Here is a 19,940-nt window from a genome sequence, read left to right as displayed (position 1 = left end):
ATAGGCAGCAGGAAAAAAAAAAAAAAAAGAGAGTGTGACACAGAAATAGAAAACAGACAGGAGAGGAAACAAATAATGAAGGAAAATATCAGCAACGTGCTTAGTATATTTTTTTACTCTGTGTATGAACAGCTTCACACACCCCAGGAAGATTGTTCAGTGTCTCAGGACTCTGCCCTAAAGTCAGCAAGACTTTACTACCCAGGTAGGACATACAATCTGTGTACCTGGGTGAGCCAGCAGAGATTTTCCTGCATATGATTTCCTTTTTCTCAGTTATTTTGACTCCCTTGATTGCTCTTCACTGCCAAGAGCAGGGCTCTCAGGAAACCTGAAGTATATACGAAGCTCATCTTAGGTGTGACGTGTTCAAGCACGTTTTCTGCACCTGGGTTATTTTAAAAGGTCAGATCTAATTGCAAAGTGTAGGTGGAGGGGACCTGCATCAAAAACCTTGTCTTGAGTATTTGATTTTGTGGCACGTGTATGTGAGCTTCCTTACTGCTGCCTGGGATTCAGGTGGAGCTCAGAGATCCTTCATAAAGCTACAAAGCACTTTAATTTTTCAAATGAAAAGATGATTCCTATCTTTCGCTTGAATTTATTTCAATATTTGAATGTTTTATGCCGAACAGGAGGAGTCAATGGCTTGAGTCACAGTGGCTAACACTGTTGGCACCTAGAGCCCTCAGTTTAATCAGAAATCCCTGCCAAGGAACAGACAGTGTTTGTTTCCAGAGCAAGTAGGTTGTCAGAATATTTTGTGTTATCATTTAGTCTGACAGCATTATCTCAAAGTGTTGACTCAGACCTGCCTTGAAGATACACTTTGGAACATCTTGATCAGCAAAGTCATTTCCTCCCCAGCCCCGCTCTGCTATTCAGACTCTCACCTTGCAGGAATGCTCAGCAGTTTAGCCCCAATTCAGCACTTAACTCTCCTTACAGATAATAGAATCAAACAATAAATTAACCTCCTTTTTGAAAAAAACTGAAGCAGTGAATGGAAATGATAGCCTTCTAGTCTGCTTGTAGTATTGAAGAATGAAATGTATTTTTGCTGCAGAATTCTACAGAACAGTTAAAACCTTATAAAGCTGTCAGTTTTTACATCCCTCATGCTCTCAGATTAATTTCCAGAGAATTCTGTTAAAAAGGGTGCCCCAAACCATACAGGACTTCCTGAGGGGAAAAAAAATAAGGCTTAAGTTCAACAAATCACTGCTATATGCATTCAACTTGAAACTTTTATTCAACTCCACTCCTGTTCAACAGAAATCATCAATGCTTTTATCTTCATACCCCCAGACCCTACTCACATCCCTGCCTCAGTGCTTGGCACAGCTGAGGCCCCTCATCCATGGCCTTTATCAATGGTTTAAGTTCTGCCCCACCATCCATCAGTGCCTGGCTGCACTCAGGCAGAGGAGGAGCAGTTGTGCAGGCTGGACCAGACTTCCCTGCAACAGTTCTGTGGTTGAGATCTCCCCCTGCCTTTGAGAAACCTATCACTTTTTATTTTGTTTTATTTCTGTTTGTTAGAACTGATGGATTTTCAGCAGAAGGAACGGAGCTCATCAATTTCTGTCAACATCATGAACTCTGGATCTGCACACAAGAAGATCAGTGAAACTCCTGAAGCTCCTGGTTGCGCATGGATCATCAGCTCAGCTTTCTTAACAAGTTTCTCATTTTTCCCTACTTGAGGAAGTGCTGACCATCAGCAGCATTCCCAGGGCTGCTGGGACTACACAGTGTTGCCATGGCAGGTTAGTACAAGCTACACCTAAACCCGACACGTTCCAGATGGGCCCTGTCACCTCCTCCCCTTCATCATCAGCTGTGATTCACTCCTGGCACATGCAAGGCAGTGAAAGGCTGTACCCAGAACTCTGCTGAGGTGCTCTACAGACCCTTTCTGATTAAAGATTTTCACAGAACTGCCAAATCCTTTTTTCTTATTCAGCTGTCTTGAACTCAAGTTTTTCAAACCAATTCCACAGAGAGCTTTGGCAAGAAATCTCTATTGCAAGCAAAAATACCAAACTTCAAACACTTCATAGTCATGTTGTAGGCTATTCTTAACTTGCAAAACTTTGCACCAGCATCTTTATTTCCTTTCCCCACTACTCTTATGAGTAGCATTTCAAAAAGTAACGAATTAGGAATTCCTACAGGATGCTGAGTCACTCCACAGGGCCCAGGAAAGTCTGATGCATATCTTGTCTGCTTCCTGCAGGAGCATGGGCTCTACTGTGCAAATCAATGACCCGAGTCTCACTGAAGCAGGTTTTTTACCACCTCAAAGCTTGTATCCCATCACAAAAACCCAGGGGAGCCATTTTCTTCGGCATGAACTCAGCTGGTAAGTGTTCCACCGAATACTGCCCGTTACTGCACAGATTTTGGCATTGGGGAACCACCTTGCAACCAATCAGAATCAAAGATCATCTCTCTTTGCAAGACAGCACAAAAATGTGTGTGGGAGACAGTTTCCCCAGAAACCAAGTGGACTTATGGTTTATTATTTGCCTGTGTTTGTGTCAAGGTGTTCTAGAGGATAGTCCACCTCAGGCTGTACAAAAGCAGAACAAAACTCCCCTCATCATTAAGAACCCAATAACCCAAATCATAGACAGAAAGACTATACCCATAGCCAAGAGGAGACAAAATCCTGAACTTCTGAGGAGTCATTTCCAATTCTGGGTATGCTGAACAAGAAATTTAAGAGAACTGAGTTTCAGGATGGGTGTTGCTCCCAGAATTGCTCCCAGATTGTTCTGCAAGTCACAGAGGGATTTCAAATTCCCCTTCCCTGACACCCATTCAACCCCACTTGATGTCTACAAACAGTGCTAAGAGGACAACAAGCTCTGAGCATGGTAAAACCTGACTTCTAAAGCCAGTAGTTAGGGTATTGCACTGTTGCATTCTCGTTAGGAACAGCAAAGAGGCAAAACAAGAAGGGTGAGAGCAGCACTGCTATCTACCACTCCAAGACATGAACACTTGCTGACTGAGAGCCAAGGCTGTAGGAATCTAAGCCCTCATTTTAGATCTCCTACCATGTGGTAGACCCTGAATATTCATTACCTATTAAAAGCTTTGAAAGTGTAAATTCATCCCACAATCAAGTGAACTGATTTATTCACACAGCTGAGTCACACTCCTTTGCAGTCTGTGACCTAAATCTATTAATCTGGCACCAAAAAAAAAAAAACAACCCACCTAAACAGTCTATTTTATTATTTTATTTTGGTAATACTAGCTGAACAAAGATGAATATTTTAAAATCCTGTGGGGTGTTTCTTTCCAGCAGTGCTGACACACAGCTCAGCACTGTTCTGAGCCTGCCTTCCTTGCTGGTCCCAAGGAGTGCTGCAGACACTGCTCACGTTCTCTGGCATGGGCTGACCCATTTAGCACAGGCTTCACAGAATCTTCATGGGAATCACCTCAGCCCTTTAATGAGAGTCTCTGAAGTGCCAAGCAGCAGGTCTCACGGAAACCTCACCTAAAGAGAACTGTAACTCCCTCATTAATAACAGAAAGTACAACAGCCAGTTCTGACAGCGGGGAAAATTGCTCTGTGGAGAGCAATGCAATATTGGGTCTAACACCTCCTGAGTCTTTTCCTAGGGCCGAGGTAAAATTTTACTAAGTCTCTGCTGTACTTGGGGAAATAAAATCACATTTTCAATAATGACTGGAGCGTTTCAGAGCCACTGACTTTCAGCAGAACCAGAGAATCATTAAATACAGTATGGAGGCTTACATTTAAAATGCCATCAAAATTTAATCTTTTGATAGCTTCTGCTTTCCTCCCTATCTGATAGCCTGTGACATTCCCCAAGTTCAGTGCTGATATCATAAATAGCCCCGTGAGCTCCTGAAGAAAGATTACGTTTTTAAAAGGCTGAAGTTCAGTCCTGTGCTGAAACTGCAATCACAATCTAATTACAGTATGCTCTGAGCACATACTATGGGTCTTAAAATCAATTTCCATTCCAGGCTGGCAGTTTACTCCTAGAAATCAGTTACTGCACGTGGGTATTAAGAGACACACAGATCCTCAAACACTGATACTGTTTCACACACTGGAGCACTTCACCACTATTTCCTTTGTGTTCATTCACTGCTGTCCATCTGTCTGCAATCCATTTGAAGAGAGCATCCCTCTTCCTCCTCCCCACTGGGATCCTTCTGCCCAACTCGTTCAGAAAGAACACAGTTTGGTGCTGCTGATGACACACAGCCAGTGGTACTGGCAGCAGCTCACCCAAGTTCACCTGGCATAATGACTAATAGACTGATTGTAAAACGGGTAAGGTTCTATCAGCAGCAAGAGGGGCAGAGAAAACACAGGGCAGGGGAAAAAAGAGAAATTAAAGTTGAAATAGTTTTTGGTTAATCAGAGAAATACCCTCTGTGGCTGGCACACCTGTTACTCAGCGAATAAAGACACTGAGCTGCAAAGTGTGAGAAGGGAAAGGAAGGTTCCACTGTACCAGCTCATTGAGGTCCCATCACACAGGTACCTTCAAAGGACTCCAAGAACACCCTTCTGTACACAAAATCCCCCAAACAAAAGGCCAGTTCTGCATCTTTGCTCTGCAGAGGGTGCTCAGCCTGGTTTCCCTGTGGGCTCAGGAACCTCTGGAAGCCAACAGCAGTAAATACCAGTGTCCCCTCAGCCATCCTGTGCTGTCCAGCAGTCTGGAAAGATGAACCTGATCTCATCACAGAACAAAGTAGAAGGGAGTGGAGGGTATGTGTGTGTTAAATCAGACCTAATGTTTCACAACTGTTATCCACGGCAACACTTCCTCCTGTAAAAAAGGTGCTTGGAATGTGCCTCTTCACACTTCTTCCCCCAAAATAGAGACAGCAGCAATTTCTTGCTATGAGAGGAGTCTACCCTCCTACTCTCTTCACCCTGTACCATAAATCCAGGGAATCAGCTCTGCAGAATAGTGCAACACCTACAAAAAGCAAGCAATGTCAGGCACTGAATTAGGAGAAGTGCCACTGAACAGAACATATTGCTAAAGAGCCGCTGAGGCAGCCAACTGCAATAAACCCAAAGGTAATTTACAGCCACATTATTCCACCAACTCAATCAAGCAAGCTTTTCACCAGAAATGTTGTGTAAATCATTTGTGTTTATAACCACTTAGCCCAACTCCTCCAAAGCTCCATTCCCTTCCAAACAGGTGCTAATCTGCTGTAACATAACCAGAGCTGACTGACCACCACCTTTTGAACAGGAGCCACCCAGCCAAAAACACCAGCAATGGCGAGGCCCAAACTGAAGCTGTACCTGAAGAAGGAAGAAATAAACTGGGAGAACAACATGGTGAGGCCAGAACATTGTGCATTACTTCAAATAGTCTCCAGCAGAAAACAGCACCCAGGCAGAGCCATGGAATGACAATGGGAATTACTGTCTGTTCAGGATGAGACCCTTGAGGCATCATCGATCCTCACACATTAAATATCCCTGCTCCTCGCCCTCCTCCTCCTCATTCCATCCTGTGGCCCCAGGCAGCAGACTGAGAGCAGCAATTTGGCCTTGAATGAACAGAATATTCAGAGCCCACCCCAAAGAAACAGCTGATGCAGAGGATCATCAGCCTCCACCAGCCGCTCCACCCGCTCAGGGAGCAGCAGGGTTCATTCACACTGAGCCAAGATGATGCCTCCACACAGCAGGGTTGTCAAGTTTCTAAAAATGTTATTTACAATGCCACAGGGGAAAGAAAAAATTTGCTGGAAAAAAAGAAATGTAGTTCACAACAGTCAGAGCAGGTTTACAAGAAAAATACAGTAAGAGAAATCACGTGGGGCTATGCACACAGAAAAAGCAATCTGTGCCATGGACCTCTGGCAAAATGCAAGTAACTTGTGAGTATTTTACCTTTTCCTGAGGTTACCTGGGTGACTGTCTAAATCAAGAAACAAATGACCTGCATGTGCCAGCACTGGCACCAGGACAGTAACTTGACCTGTGCCAAATTCACTGTGCATAGCAAATTATCTTTTCACCCACTGGAAAGACATCATAAGCTTGGTTAGAGCCAAAGCTTCCCATCTGGCTGACAGATACCCAGAAATCCTCTGGAGTACCAGCAGAGTCATCAGGCAAGGTCACTACCAGGACACTGGTGAGGTGGTAGGTTATTGATAAGGACCTGCCACCCCCGAAGTCACACCAGCACTTAGACATGTACTGACCTTCAAATTCAGACCTTCCCAAATGACAGTCATCAACAACAAATTTCATTCTCTAAACAAGACACCTTGGACTGTCTGATTGGAAGCAAAATATCACAGCACTTTCCAGTAAATGCATCAGACCGTGCAGAGGAGTTTGTGTTTGGCAAAGGGCACCGAATTCCCAGGTGAGAAGGCAAGATGCAGCTTTTTCCTCAGTGGAAACTTCCATGCCTTGTAATTGCTCGGCAAGAAAAGCAAAACTGACATTATCAAAGCTCCTTTGAAGATGGGTCCCAAAGCACTCCTCAGTTCTTTATTTCCAAGCAAGCCCAAAGAGAACTGAAGAATGGAACACACAATTCACTCTTCAGGCTGGAGGCTGAAATGCCCAAGTTTCACCAGTGTGTGGCTGCAGTAAATGAAGTCAGGCTTCATTTGCTCAAGACCAGGGCCAGATAAGGTAACTGTGGTCACAAGCTGTGAAAACCAATAGCCAAAAATACAAATGTTCATGAGCCAAAATCCTGCCTTCTCTTGTACCACTCTTTTAAAGCTGCTCCTGCTTCCTGCAAAAACTTTATTTTTCAGCTTTCTCGCCAAGTAGAGAAAATCAAAATAGTGTTTTCGTTTTCATGTTTCTCAGAAAGAAACAGGGAAGATGCTTTGTGTTGAGCAAAATCTTATGTTTTGGAGCATCTTCACCTGTTGTTTGCCAAATATTTCAATTTAAGTTTTGTCAATAAAAAGCTAGCTTCAAATGAACTCAGTCAAGATATCATACTTATAAACCCCCCAAAGGTGAGGTTGATTACACTCCTCCCTCTTTTAGGCAACAATAACATGCCAAACTGGTATAATAATTGCTATGGAGGCTGCATAAAGCCTGAAATAGTGCTGTAAAAACTTCACTGCATTGAAATACGTTTCTGTGGCACGGGATGGCTTTGCTGCCCTTCCAACTGCCCTCATGACCCTCACAGTTCTACCAGTGGGGCCCAACAGCCAACGTGGAATGCTGACTGACAGGGCTTGTGGCCACATCACTCAACACAACAACTGCCAGCAAGTCAACCAGGGCCATCAAGAGCAAAATGGCCTTAAAACCTGAATTAAAGCAGCCACAACACGGAGACAAGTTGACTACAGGCTCCCACCCTCTCCAGGCTGGATGCAAAGGGGGTCTGTCCCACTGGCCACAGGCTGCTGCTTGGGCTGCTGCACGATGAACATCGAAACCAAGTAAGGAACCAAAAACAGAGCCAGTCTTTACCACAAGGCTGCAAATACTATTTGCAGTCCTTATTCCCTCACAACACACAAGGGTCACACCACTGAATGCGACGGCACCAGGATTCCCGGGGTCAAAATGCCAAATCTGCTCTCATGGATGCTGATTGTAATCCCAGTGAGAAAGAACAGCCGAACCTCTCTCTTTACTACATTCCTTTCCCTTTCATTAGCACCCCTATCCCTATGAGTTCCATAGCTGCCTTTAAACCCCTCCTGAGCAGACTATTGTATTTTGACACAATACCACACCAGTCCAGCGCACAAGAGACTCCTGCAACAAAATTCTCCTAATGAGAATCCTACAGCTTTCCTCCTGTTCCCAGTAGTTAACAACACTGGGAAAGTGCTTAGAAAGTGCTATTACCAGAGGATTTTGTCCTATTTTAGGGTGACAGAATATGCTACTGCACAGGACAAAAGGGTAAGGGCCAACAACGACAAATGTTCTCCCCATTGACCTCTCTGTGTCATTTCACTTTCTGAATTGCTATTAACTACTGTACCCTAACACACACATCATATTTGTTAGGTTTAAAACTGATCCTGTAGTCACTTGCCACAAAAACAGTGAAATCACCAATATTTTAGGACAGTTTCTCAAATCTATTTATATCTTGCAAGCATATGGACAAAGCTGTTTGCCTCTGCACATTTGTTTGGGTTTTTTATCATAACAACAGAAGTGTCACTGGAAAATAATATCCTGTGTTCCAAAAGCCATCTGGATCCCACTGGGGAGGGTCAGTTCATCTGGAGGTGATGGAACACCACCAGAATGTCCCCAAAAGTGGGGAAAAATGCAGTTTGACAACGTAGGTGTATGTGTGATATTGGAACACTTGGGAAAACCCATCTGTGAGCATCGAAATGTAGGTAATTTTAAAACTGACACCACTCCAGAGGAAGAAATTGGTTTGGCTGACACCCCTCATTCCACCAGGCCAACACTCCTCCGCTCCAGAACAGACCATTCCAGTGCCTTCCCTTCTAATTTCAGGAATCCTAACAGACAAAAGTCTCTACTGCTTCTAAGCTTTTCACTTGACCCCCTAAAATCATAACACTACACCCAAACTAAATTGTCAGAGCAGCTTTAAAACCTGAGGAGTACACTACAATTTTTCCAGACCCCTGCGCACTGGTCTTGTCTCCCTTGCACTATTTTGACCCCGCAGGTCACTCCTGTCACAGGACTGAACTGGATGCCAGGCTTAGGAAGGGGCCCTGCTATTTTTGGTTTTAACTGCACACAAAATGTGAAAACAGCGTTCCTAGATCTACAGAAACACTTGCATTCTCTCCAAGCGAGGCCCCTCAATTATATCTCCAGTAAAAAGGAACTGAGAGGTATTACACAGTGCTTTGTTTACACTCACACTGCTGTTGTAAAACCATATGTTAGAGTACTAGTGACTGTGTCTGACGCTCTCTTTTATCATTCATGTGCTTAATCACACCCTGCACTGAGTTAACTGCACAGGATGGGTGTTTACTCAGCAGCCTATGTGAGTATCTAGGTCTGAGATCACGTGTGTGTCCCCAAATACTGCATATTTTCAGAACTGTCAGAACTCCTGAGCAGACAGTCTGATGCAAAAATCAGATCAGGGATTTTAAAATGTTTGTGAAAATCAGCATCAAAATCAGATAGAATTAGCAGGAAATTTATGTCGTCAACTACATGGAGAATAAAAACATTAAACATTAGAAGGCAATTGATTTTTTCCACTTTGTTGCTATAAAAGCTCTGCTGCTGAATATGAGTCAATTGTGCTAAATTGTAGGTAACAATGCAATTTAGAAGCCAAGAAAAAATCTGTATTGGGGATCACACCCACAAATAGTAGATGGCAGTGGCTTGTTCTCCCTCCAAGACTTACCCTCCCTTGCAGCAATTTTGTTTAAGTCACTTTTCAAAGCTTAATCACGTTAGAGGAATAAAATCAATACGTGCCAGAAATCTGAAATCCTCCCTAGGATTTGCAAGAGCAAATTTCTGCACAACATGCAGGCACGTCACAGACAAAGAACACCGATTTTACAACTTAGCAGCATGGACTGAATCAGGCATGGAGGGAGAAAAATTTACATAGAAAATAGCTGGTCTTGCCTGGCAGCTGAATGTTTTTACTTCACCAGCTACATATGTCACCTTCCATACTGTACTGCCTTGTATGCTTCTTCTATATCTTTTATTTAACTTTTGAATTTAGTGATAAGAAATTAACACAATATCACTGTACCTGCAGCAAACGCAAACAGTGAGGTAGCCATAAAAAGCAGTCATTTAAATACCAGGAATTGCTATCAAAATTGATGGCCTTTCCTTTAGGGAATAAGAATTTACTGTTTCAGATAACCGACTTGTATTGCAAAACACAGCAACAATCAAAACAATCAATTCTTAACTGCGTATGGAACCCCCTCAGAGCTCTCACCTTTGAAATGCAAACGTTACATAAGGAATTAAACTCATGAGTGCACAGCAAACCTAGAGCTCCCCTCCTCACCACAGCGAAATGTTTGATTAATAGTGAGTACCAAGCTTGCCTTATGTCAGCTGTTTGGAAATACATGCTTACTTTCAAGATATTCCAAAGGGCTATTTTAAACATATTCACTGCCAGCTTGTATTGAATTAGGAAGGCTACAGTGGCTCTGCCTGGACTAATCCATAAAATAAGGACCCCACTGTGCCATTTCAGAACTGTATTTTTGCCCAGCCACTGTAAATTATGTGAAATATCTGGGTCATTAGCAAATACAGTTTTAAGGAATCTGAATGTGTGGCAGCCTTGCTGCTACCTAGAAAACACTGCCACATGGGTGTGCTCTTTGTATCCTTGTTACATCCAGGCAAATACTTTTATTTTTTAATTATTTCCAGGAAAAGCAGAGAAGAAGGAAGTGTCCCCCCCCATTATGAGAATGGGCAGTATCACTTGGTAACACCCTCATAGCTGCCTTTCAATGTCTCAGTGCCAAAGCCTCTTTTCCTCATGGCTGCAGGTCAGTCGAGAGCACAGTGCACATTATCAAGGTGTGAGCTCTCTCATCACGCACACTGATGTAACTCTGCAGTGATTTCATTAATTTCTGCGTGCAACTCTGAGCTGCATCACTACAGCCAGGGCATGAAATTCACCCAGACCCCTCAGGAAGACTCGGCGCTGTCAGGCAGTGAAACTACAGCCCTGCTCTTCACAGGAGAAGCTGCTTCTGGAGCGCTTACAACAGAAGGGCTGAGTTGAGAGCATGACAACATCAGCTCCTGGGAGACATCTGAGAGCAAGTCAAAATGGAGCATCTACTGCCTGGGCAGCACTTGAGGTTGATGCCTTTAACGTCAGCCCAGAATGGGGATAAATGGAAGCAACTAAAATTAGCAACAAACATCTCCCTATTGCAATAGTTTCTTTTGGCCAGAAGCTTTCATTTGTTCATGTGAACTATGTGAACTTGTTTTCAGCTGCTTCTGTTCTACACCACTAATAAACTACTGACTGCAAATGAGTTACTGTCCACTCACATCAATAATTGATGTTGGCCTGTATATTTTATTAGTTGCCTTTCAGGTGTGACACTGCTTCGGATTGATGAGCAGCAGTTGATTTTACCATGACAGATCCCTGTGTAAGCACCTGCACGGTCTGCACACCTCCAGAAGGTGATTACCTGCCTCAGAAAGGAGTCGTAAACATGCTCAGCCTGCTTCACTTGTTGCTGAAAACTGAATGTGGAGTTGAAGTAGAATCTGGCATAATAAAACATCAACTGGCACTATCCTGAAAGACACATTCACACAGTCCCCTGCCAGAACTGGGGCTTGCTGAACATGTCACTCACTCACAGTGCTCCCAGACACTTGGCTGGCAGTGAAACTCCCTTCCCAGTGAAAGGGAAGCAGATGGCGAGCGACTCTTGGCATTTCTCAGTGTAATGTGAAGTGTTTCTTTAGCTGGTGAGCACATGCCATCCAGTCAAGTCGCTTTGGAAACAGCCCTTCATGTCTTTCTTCAGATTTCTACACAAACAGCAAACACCCCATTCAAGAGGAAAGGCCAGGCCCAACCCTGCTGGCTTTCAGCACTGAACCAGAAGTCTCAGCTCAGAGTTTCTGTTGTCCTGGAGATGAAGAAGCACCTCTGAGAGATTTATTTTGTCCTCTGGTCCTGTTACAACCTCCGAGTGTTCAATTGCTCACCAATGTCCATGGAGAAAGATTAATTTAGGCAACTCAGTTAACTGCCCACAGCCAGATGGGATGAACGGAGGCCAGAAAGCCAAACTGCCTAAAAGCACAAGATCCACAACCATTTGAACAGGTAAGGAGTGCTCGACAGCTAGTCTGGTCTGCTTCAAATTCAGGAATTCAGAGACATGACTCTGCTCCTGGCTGGGCCAGATTTACACGGACAAATCATTTCCTCCTTGAGTTGAACCACGTGCTTTCTAGGGCAAAGCAAAAGCTTGTAAGCAAACTTGATAGAAGTGTTTCCACAGCCAAAACACCCACCTAAACAGCCACTCTGAGGCCACTGGCATTGCTGCAGTGGGCATCAAACTGCATGGCAAGACCAGCATTTTGGTGTGCAGGTGCAAGGCAGAATGGAATAAGGTACAGCAGTGATGGTGCAGTCTCGGGAAAAGAAAAGCATCAAGCTACTAGAAACAGAGGCCTCAAAAGCCCACTAAAAATAAAACAGTAAAAAAGTTAACCAGAAAGGTTAAAGTTTATTATTTTGACTGCGCAGGTAAGGATTGCTTTGCTTCAACAGAAAGCTGCTGCCTTGCTGCAACATTTTGCCTTGGGGCAGTTTTCAGAGTTGTTATCTTTCAGGAATGGTAACATTCAGCATGTTCACTACACGTCACACGAAAACAAGCAAAGAAGAAAGAAAAAGGAAAGAGAAAGAAACAGCCAGAAAAGGCTAAATGCCCTGCACAGTCCAAGCCACAAGCCCCACTGAAGTCAATATTAAGAATTTATAGACTCCAAACTTTGGATGGTGGTGGCTTAGAGGAGGCAGAGAAGAGATGGAAAGCTGCTTGTGCCAGGCTGGCACTACTGAAGGGACAAATACTCTCTCAGATCATAGACATAACCCAGGGCTGCTGTTGGCAAGAGTTAGAATTACTCAGACCACTTTGCTACCAAATAGGATCCCTCCTGTCACCTCATGAACTATATCAACAGAAGGAGCAAATGACTGACACAGGAGGGCAAATTCATCTTTCACTGATGAGAATGGAAAGATCTTTGAATGTAAAGGGAGCTGAGGTGGATCAAGCCCAAGAATTGTAGCATATTCAAAAATATAATTGATTTTCATTGACAGTAAACATGTTCCAATGTGTTAAAGGAAACTGCTCCCTAACAGTGTCTCCTCAGTTTAATTTCATGAGATGTATTCCCACACAGAATTTATTAGGCTCCTGCAGATGCAAGGTTGAAAGAGTAGATTCTTGCCATTTCCAAACATCAACTGTGATTCATCACACAGAAAGCCCATTTTTAAGAGCCTTAAAACCAGACTAGTTCATCTACAGTGGCTGTTTTAAAGTAAATCTGCACTTGCAAAACTGATTCTGTATTCCTCTAGCAAACCTCTTTTGGTGATTTACAAATCCCATTTACTCAACTGCCACGTGCTCCCACCTCTGACTACACCAGACACAGGGAAGTAAACCAGAACAAGTTATATTGTAACCCTGACAGATAAAAAGATAAGATGTAGAGATAAGAGTTCTCTGTCCCAGATTTGCAAATATCTTATCAAACACTGCCAGTTACAACTGAACAAAATACAAGGGATGCGCTTCTCATCCCTGGCAATCTCTCCCATGCCTGCCCAGCAAGCCAGCCTGTCCTGAATCCTACACACAACCACTGACAACTGGTACTTCTCTAGTGCTGTCTGTACTGACATTTCAGTTTCCTCTTTCTCTCCATTTAAATGTTTTCCAACTAACATACTCCAATTCACTCAAAGCTTATGAGATCACCACCTGAATCCTCCTTTGCATCTTACAGAACCCGCTCCCCTCTCACAACCTTAAAGATTTCGGAGACCAAAAAAGGATTGTTATGATCATCAGTGTCATCCTGCTGCAAAACAGCCAGTGGAATTTCATCAGTCTTCCTCGGTGCTGCATGAAAAATCCACTGGTCTCCCTCCAGATAAACACAGCAGTGCAAAAAGCAATTTGGATGCAGTGTATCTGGTAGCAGAAAGGATTTAAAAATATTTCTATTAGTTTATATAAAATTACACCACTTACCAAGAGACAAATAAAACCAGAAATCAAAGAACTCATTACTGTTGCTCATTTCTCCTTAGTTTGCTGGTTAAAACAATAAACTCCATCTTCTCATTAAGAAAATGTTTAACAGACCTGTGACTATCTGTAAGTAATAAGCCTTCTGTCTCCTGGTTTCCTGATTTAATTCACAAGCTGTGTTTCACTAAGAGTGGTAAGCCAGAAATAAGTAATTTGCTCCAACAATTACTCTGGTTTTGCTGCCTCTTTGGCATCCCTTTATAAACCACCGTTTCGTGGGCTCCTCACATTAATTTTATTGCAGTTTAAAAGGTTGTTTGATACTGGTTTTCTGAACCCTATCCCAGTCCCAACTCCACTCCTCCTCCCTGGTACCCAAAATTGCTGGGCCATATTGAAGAGTTAAGTGCAATATCCCGGGAGTTCTCCATGGGAAAGCGTTTCTTGCTGGTTAATTTCGCTGGATCTGCAGCCCTTGATGGAACCACTGACGGGAACTGTTTCAAACCAAGCGCACGTCGCTGCCCTCATTGCCTCTGGCCCGAATCCCACTCCCATTTTACACTGATGTCACGATGTACAGTGGTCCCACTGACGCAACCGCTCCGAGACCAGTGGCGCGACTCCAGATTTACGCTGTGTCACTGGAGGGCTGGAGCGAGGGATGGATGGATGGACGGATGGATGGATGGATGGATGGAGGGAGCCCTCGCTTCCAACCCATCACCTGCAGCTTTTGGGGTGCCCACACAGGTGCTTCCCTGCCTGTCCAGACCTGGCTCTGCTCCCAGTACCCCAACAGAGCTCCCAGTACCCCAACCCAGACCGGTGCGGGCTCGGCTCAGCCAGGACGGAGAAAAACCACAATAAACACCCCTCTAGAAAGGCACCGCGACCCCCCAGCACTGCTGGCACCGGGACACGTCCCTCCACCCCAGGGGACCACGACAGGGTCAGCCCGGGGGTCTGGATCCCCCCGAGGGATGGAGGGAGCCGGGATGCCTTTAGGGAGGACTCCTCGGGAAAGGCGGAGGGCGGCCGGGGGGAAAGGGGGTCCAGGCTGCCATGGGGAGGGCTGTGGGACCCCCCCGAGGGACGGGTCCCAGAAGGGAGCGGGTCTGGGCTGCCGTGAGAGGGGCGGTGCGGGCAGGTGGGTGACGGGGCGGTCCGGGCGGGGTCCGGCCCTGCACAGCAGGTGAAAGTTGCGGGGGGATCGGGGGGGACACGGGGGGACGCCCCACTCACCTCATCCCCTTGGCCGAACTGCAGCCCCAGGGCGACGAAGTGCTCCACGCGGATGAAGCCGTCCGCATCCTCGTCGCACACGTCGAAAACCTCCTTGAGCTTCCGCAGGAACCGCAGCAGGCTGGCCGGCTCCATCGCGGGCATCAGCGGCGGGCGGGCGGCGCGGCCGCGGCCGCAGCAGCCATGATCGCCCGCGCCTTCAGCGGGTGCGTGACATCAGCGGCGGGGAGCGGGGCGGGAGGGACGGCGAGCAGGAGGAGGAGGAAGGGATGGAGGGAGGGATGGAGGAGAGCGGAGGGAGGACGCGAGAGCCGGCGGAGGGAGGGAGGGAGCGAGGGACGGGAGAACAATAGGGCAGAGCCGGAGGATGGAGAGCGAGGGAGGGAGGGAGGGAGGGGGGCCCGCGGTCGGCGCGCGCCGCCAGGGGGCGGAGAGGAGCCGGCGGGAAAAGGGAAGGGAAATCCAGGGAATGGCAGGGAGGGACAGAGAGGGGGCAGGGTGGGGACAGACCGCCGGCTGGCTTCGCCCCTCCTTCTCTTCCCCACGCCGAGAAAGTTGGGGCTGTTCAGCCTGGAGGAGAGAAGGTTCCGTGCGGACCACACAGCCCTGCCAGGATCAAAGGAAGCTGGAGACTGTGCACCGGGAATTATAGTGATAGGACTAAGGGGGAATGGGTATAAATTGAAAGAAGGGAAATTTAGATTAGCTATTTGGAAGAAATTCTTTACTGTGAGAGTGGTGAGACACTGGCACAGGTTGCACAGGGTCGTGGATGCTCCAACCCTGGCAGTGTTGGAAGCCAGGCTGGATAAGGCCTTGGCCAACCTAGGCTAGCAGGAGGTGCCCATGACAGCAGGTGTTGGGACTAGATGATATTTAACCCCTTTACATTCTCTGATTCTATGACAGACCCATTTGCAGCCCCTTCACTGCTCCATATGTCAGTCTGACAACCCAAATAAAACACCGGTCCCACTACAATATTTTTTCTGAGGAAAAGCCATTGATCCTGTTCTGAACAGGCCCAGGCCAGGGGGAGGAAAGCTGAATGTAGAGAGTTAAGGGGCAATTAAGGAAAAGCAGGATAAGCAGGGGTTCCCACGCTCCGCTGCGCTCAAGCGAGAAGGCAGAGCCAGGCAAAGGAACTCCTCGTGGCTGGGCATGGCTGGGAACAGCCACTGTCCACCCACACTTTAATGAGACAGAGCTGCTAACAAAGGGATGTCCCTGCCTTTGCAGGAGTCCTCATTAAAGCCTCCTGCAACTGCTGTGCTCCATGGCTGTGTTTTAATTTGATCTCTCTGCTCTGTCCCTTTTCTCTCTTGTGGATTTTTGGAGAATTGTGATTGTGTTTTTTAAGCCCATGCTGTGAGCTGCCAGAGGCGAGACCAGGGATGGTTCTGGTTTCTGTATTGTGCCTCAGACCAAGAATAATGGGTCAACCTCAGGGGAGGAAGGAGCACTGGCTCAGTGAGGCTCAGGTACTTATTGCCTCTGCCAGCACTTCTTTCCCACTGTGGTTGCTGAGCACAGGTGACCATCCATCACTGAGTGACGTTCTGGAGCTGACTGATGGAGCTGTCCAACTAAAATGACCATGTAAGTGCAGCAGGTTTTGAATCCAGACAGTATCTATTCATTTGCTTCCTTCAGTAAGAGAGGTCCATATGGCCCTTAGCAACCCTGAAAATCCCATGATTAGAGCAAGCTGGTCAAATTAATCTCTTTTCTGGGAACCAATTGGAGTGTTCTCAGCAAGTTGTATTTCTTTGAACACGAGTCTCTCATTCCTCTTATGTGTAAATTCAGGGTTAGGGATGAGGTTGGCTTGACTGTAAAGCAGCTGTCAATCACAACACAGTGACAGCACACACTGCAGTAGCAATACAGCCCCCCATGTATTCACCCTTTGGCACAGACATAGAGAGCTGGTTCCAGAGCCTCTGCCACATTTACCTTCCTTTAGTTTTACAAAAAATACTGAGGAGTTCTCCTTTCCCTCACTGATGTACTAAAGGGTCTTTCCAGACTGGGAAAAAAAAAAATAAATCAAAGTGCAGAGATCAGATAGGAGCCTTGGGAAGCAAAGAATTTATGAAGAGATGTGAGGACATCTGAAAGAGAAAAGGGAAGCAAAATATTTGATCAGCAAACTTCTCTGAAGTTGTCTAGTTGGAGCAGGATTCTTAAGACGTGGGGATGTTTGGCTTTTATCTCGGAAAAAAGGAACCCTTGAACTCATCTTCAGGTTACATGGGGACTGAGCTCAGCACACCCCTTGGGGGCACCTATTCAAAAATCTGTGAGCTGGTGCCCCTTGGAGTTGTGGAATCAGTTACTGTCAGTCTGACTGCTCTGAAGTGGAGTTCAGCCTCTTCAAAGCCTCAGAGCACATCTGTGTCACCGTCCCACTTTGTTTGCTGAGATGTGTCAGAGTGAGTCCTTGCACCCTCTGACTCACTGCTCTGTGTGCAGGTGGGCAGCTGTGCAGTTCCAGACTGGGAAGTGGAGTTACACTAAGTACTGTGGTGGAAAAAAAAAAGGAATACTTATTCCTGTTTGCCTTGGCCATGGGAGGAACTCCCACACTTTGGAAGGGTTGCGCTCAGTTTCATGAAATCCAGGTAATTTCCACTGATTCTCTCTCTTCCTCGAGAAGGAACTTAGTCTAGATATGCAAGCAGGGAGCAACACAGATTTAGACCCAAACTGTCAGTCTTAAAATCTGTGGGGGAACAACAAAAGCTCCAGGTTGAGACACTACAGTTTGGGGAGTTAGCACTGAAGTCTGAGAACTGCCACAGACAGGCTGAGTGCCAGCAAGCACTGGAACCAAGCTGATAAGAGAGCTGAAGAGGCTGTAGAAGCTGTCACTATGGGCAGCTGAAGATTTTGAGCCAATATGTGACAGCTGGGAGATGATTTGACAGCAATGAACACAGGAGAATTGGGATGGGATGTGTTGTCAGTAAATATCTGGGATCCAAAAGCAGGGGTGCTGAAGTCAGGACAGGGAGACAAACGTGTGCCACCCATTGCTGGGCAACTGCACTGCCAAGGTAGAGTTTTTGGAAGGCTGGATCAAGGAGGTCAGTTTTTATTGCCAGGGGATGGAGCTGGCATTACTCCTTGCTGCTCTCTGCTTCTCCAGGCCTAGGTAGGACACGTCTGCTGGTGCCAGTGGGTTGTTTTTCCCTGCTGGTGCATCAAAATGTTTAATCAGAGATGTTTGGCAGCTTCTCCATTTGACTCATGCACTATGTGAAATAAATATTTTACATCCTGCCAATCTAGTTCCCTGAACTTGAAATAGGATGAGTGGAGGTGATTTCATATTTGCCCATTAAGAATAAATAGTTCAACAGGAAATATTTCATTGAATACCACAGGCCATGGCTGTCATTTGCAGGATTTCTTTACAATCAGCTGCTTTTCCATCAATGTCACTTCCACTTACATAGAAAATTGTAATCTGGTGTCAGAAACAACGTCTAAAGAGTGCATTCCCCAGGGCTGATGACCTTATCTACAATTCTGGTTGTGATCCAGAATATCACAACAGCATTTTGAGACCCAGCCTCTCAGAACAGCTTCACAGAACAGTTTCTCTTTATAGTACACACAATATAGCCCTCGTTGAATATCTGGCTCCTAATAGTCTTACTGTATTTTGAATCAAATCCTGTTTCCCATTGACTGATTAACAACATAACAGATGTGCTTTATCAGCTGGGTATTCTCTTTAAGCATCACAAACAACAGGCAACAGGCAGCAAGAATTAGCTTATTAACACTCTTGCCCCTGAGAACTTAAAAATATTACTTAAGAGGTAATGGAGTTTTCTCAGACTAGCTTAATTAGGTACGGCACAGAAGATTCTTGATTGAACGAGTTTCCAAGTGCTGCCCTGGTGTTTCCAGGGACGGCGCCAGGAGCTCAGATGGCAAGGCCCGCGTGTTCCCATGGCATTTGAAGGTCTCCTTACTCCACCGAGTGGCCGCTCATCCCACTGCACGTCCATCCCAGCCCAGGGAATCCACGGCTGGGGAGGTGAAGCAAGAAAAACAATACACTAACCAGAAGTGATGGAATAGTATGGGATAAAGCCTGCTTTGTCCCTCTTCCAGCAATTCCCACAGTCCTCCCAAATGCCCTGGGGCCAAACCTCTCTTTGGCACATCCAAGAAGCCTCCCTGCTGCCTTGGGGAAGGGACAGCACCTGTCCACTTTTCTCTAGACAAGCTCTAAGCAGTTGGGCAGAATTACATTGCCCTGAGATTATAACATGCAATGGCATCTGGCTACCTCTTGAAAGCAATGAAATGTTTTAAACTCCAAACCCAGTGTAGCAGTTTTCAACTTCTACCCCCAAGAGAACTGTCAAGTGACATTCCTGTCTGGATCTAAGCAAACCTTAACAGACCTAAGCCACAAATTCTTAGAGACCATTTTTGCCTCCTTTCCTTCCCTCCATTTATTTAAAAATAAATGATTAATCTAGAAAATCACCTAGCTGTATCAGACTAGGTGATGCACCAGCCAGTGTACTTTCTTTAGCCTAACTCACCCATAACACAGCATATGAACTGTTCAAAGTTCTCTCTTACTGCTTCAAATAAAGTTTCTACAATTTCATTTATTTTGTCCTACCCAAGACGGACTACACACCATCTGAATAAACACAATCCATCTGCAGTTTTACTACAGCAGACTACAGGAATGTAATTCCCAGATACTGCTGTATTTAGCAAGAAGAAATGGGACAGAATAATAAAATTAGAACACGATATACCACACCGATGCTAATGCCAAACAGTGATCACTTGGTGCGTCTCCAAACAGACTGTGTGAGATGAGCCCCAACTGGCTGAGTAGTGGAAGATAAAGAACAAAAAATATTTATACA

At 45.6% G+C, this 19,940-nt stretch overlaps 1 protein-coding gene across 2 annotated transcripts in view; it reads right to left on the bottom strand.

The window, feature by feature from the left end:
• RAB11FIP4 (RAB11 family interacting protein 4) overlaps positions 1–15,278 on the bottom strand; it is a 110,137-nt gene extending 94,859 nt beyond the window's left edge. Inside the window, exon 1 of one of the 2 annotated variants that reach the window (XM_027882392.1) lies at positions 15,034–15,278. In XM_027882392.1, the coding sequence (XP_027738193.1) occupies positions 15,034–15,177 (144 nt within the window). In that variant the 5' untranslated portion in view covers positions 15,178–15,278. The remainder of the gene's footprint in view (positions 1–15,033) is intronic. The other variant, XM_027882393.1, reaches the window with a different exon arrangement.
• Positions 15,279–19,940: the final 4,662 nt, after the last annotated feature.

The sequence above is a fragment of the Empidonax traillii genome, unplaced genomic scaffold (assembly GCF_003031625.1).
Source record: "Empidonax traillii isolate 1590-97213 ecotype Southwest subspecies unplaced genomic scaffold, ASM303162v1 scaffold105:size1093405, whole genome shotgun sequence".
Taxonomy (NCBI): Eukaryota; Metazoa; Chordata; class Aves; order Passeriformes; family Tyrannidae; genus Empidonax; species Empidonax traillii.
This window is presented reverse-complemented; position numbering and strand designations above follow the sequence as displayed.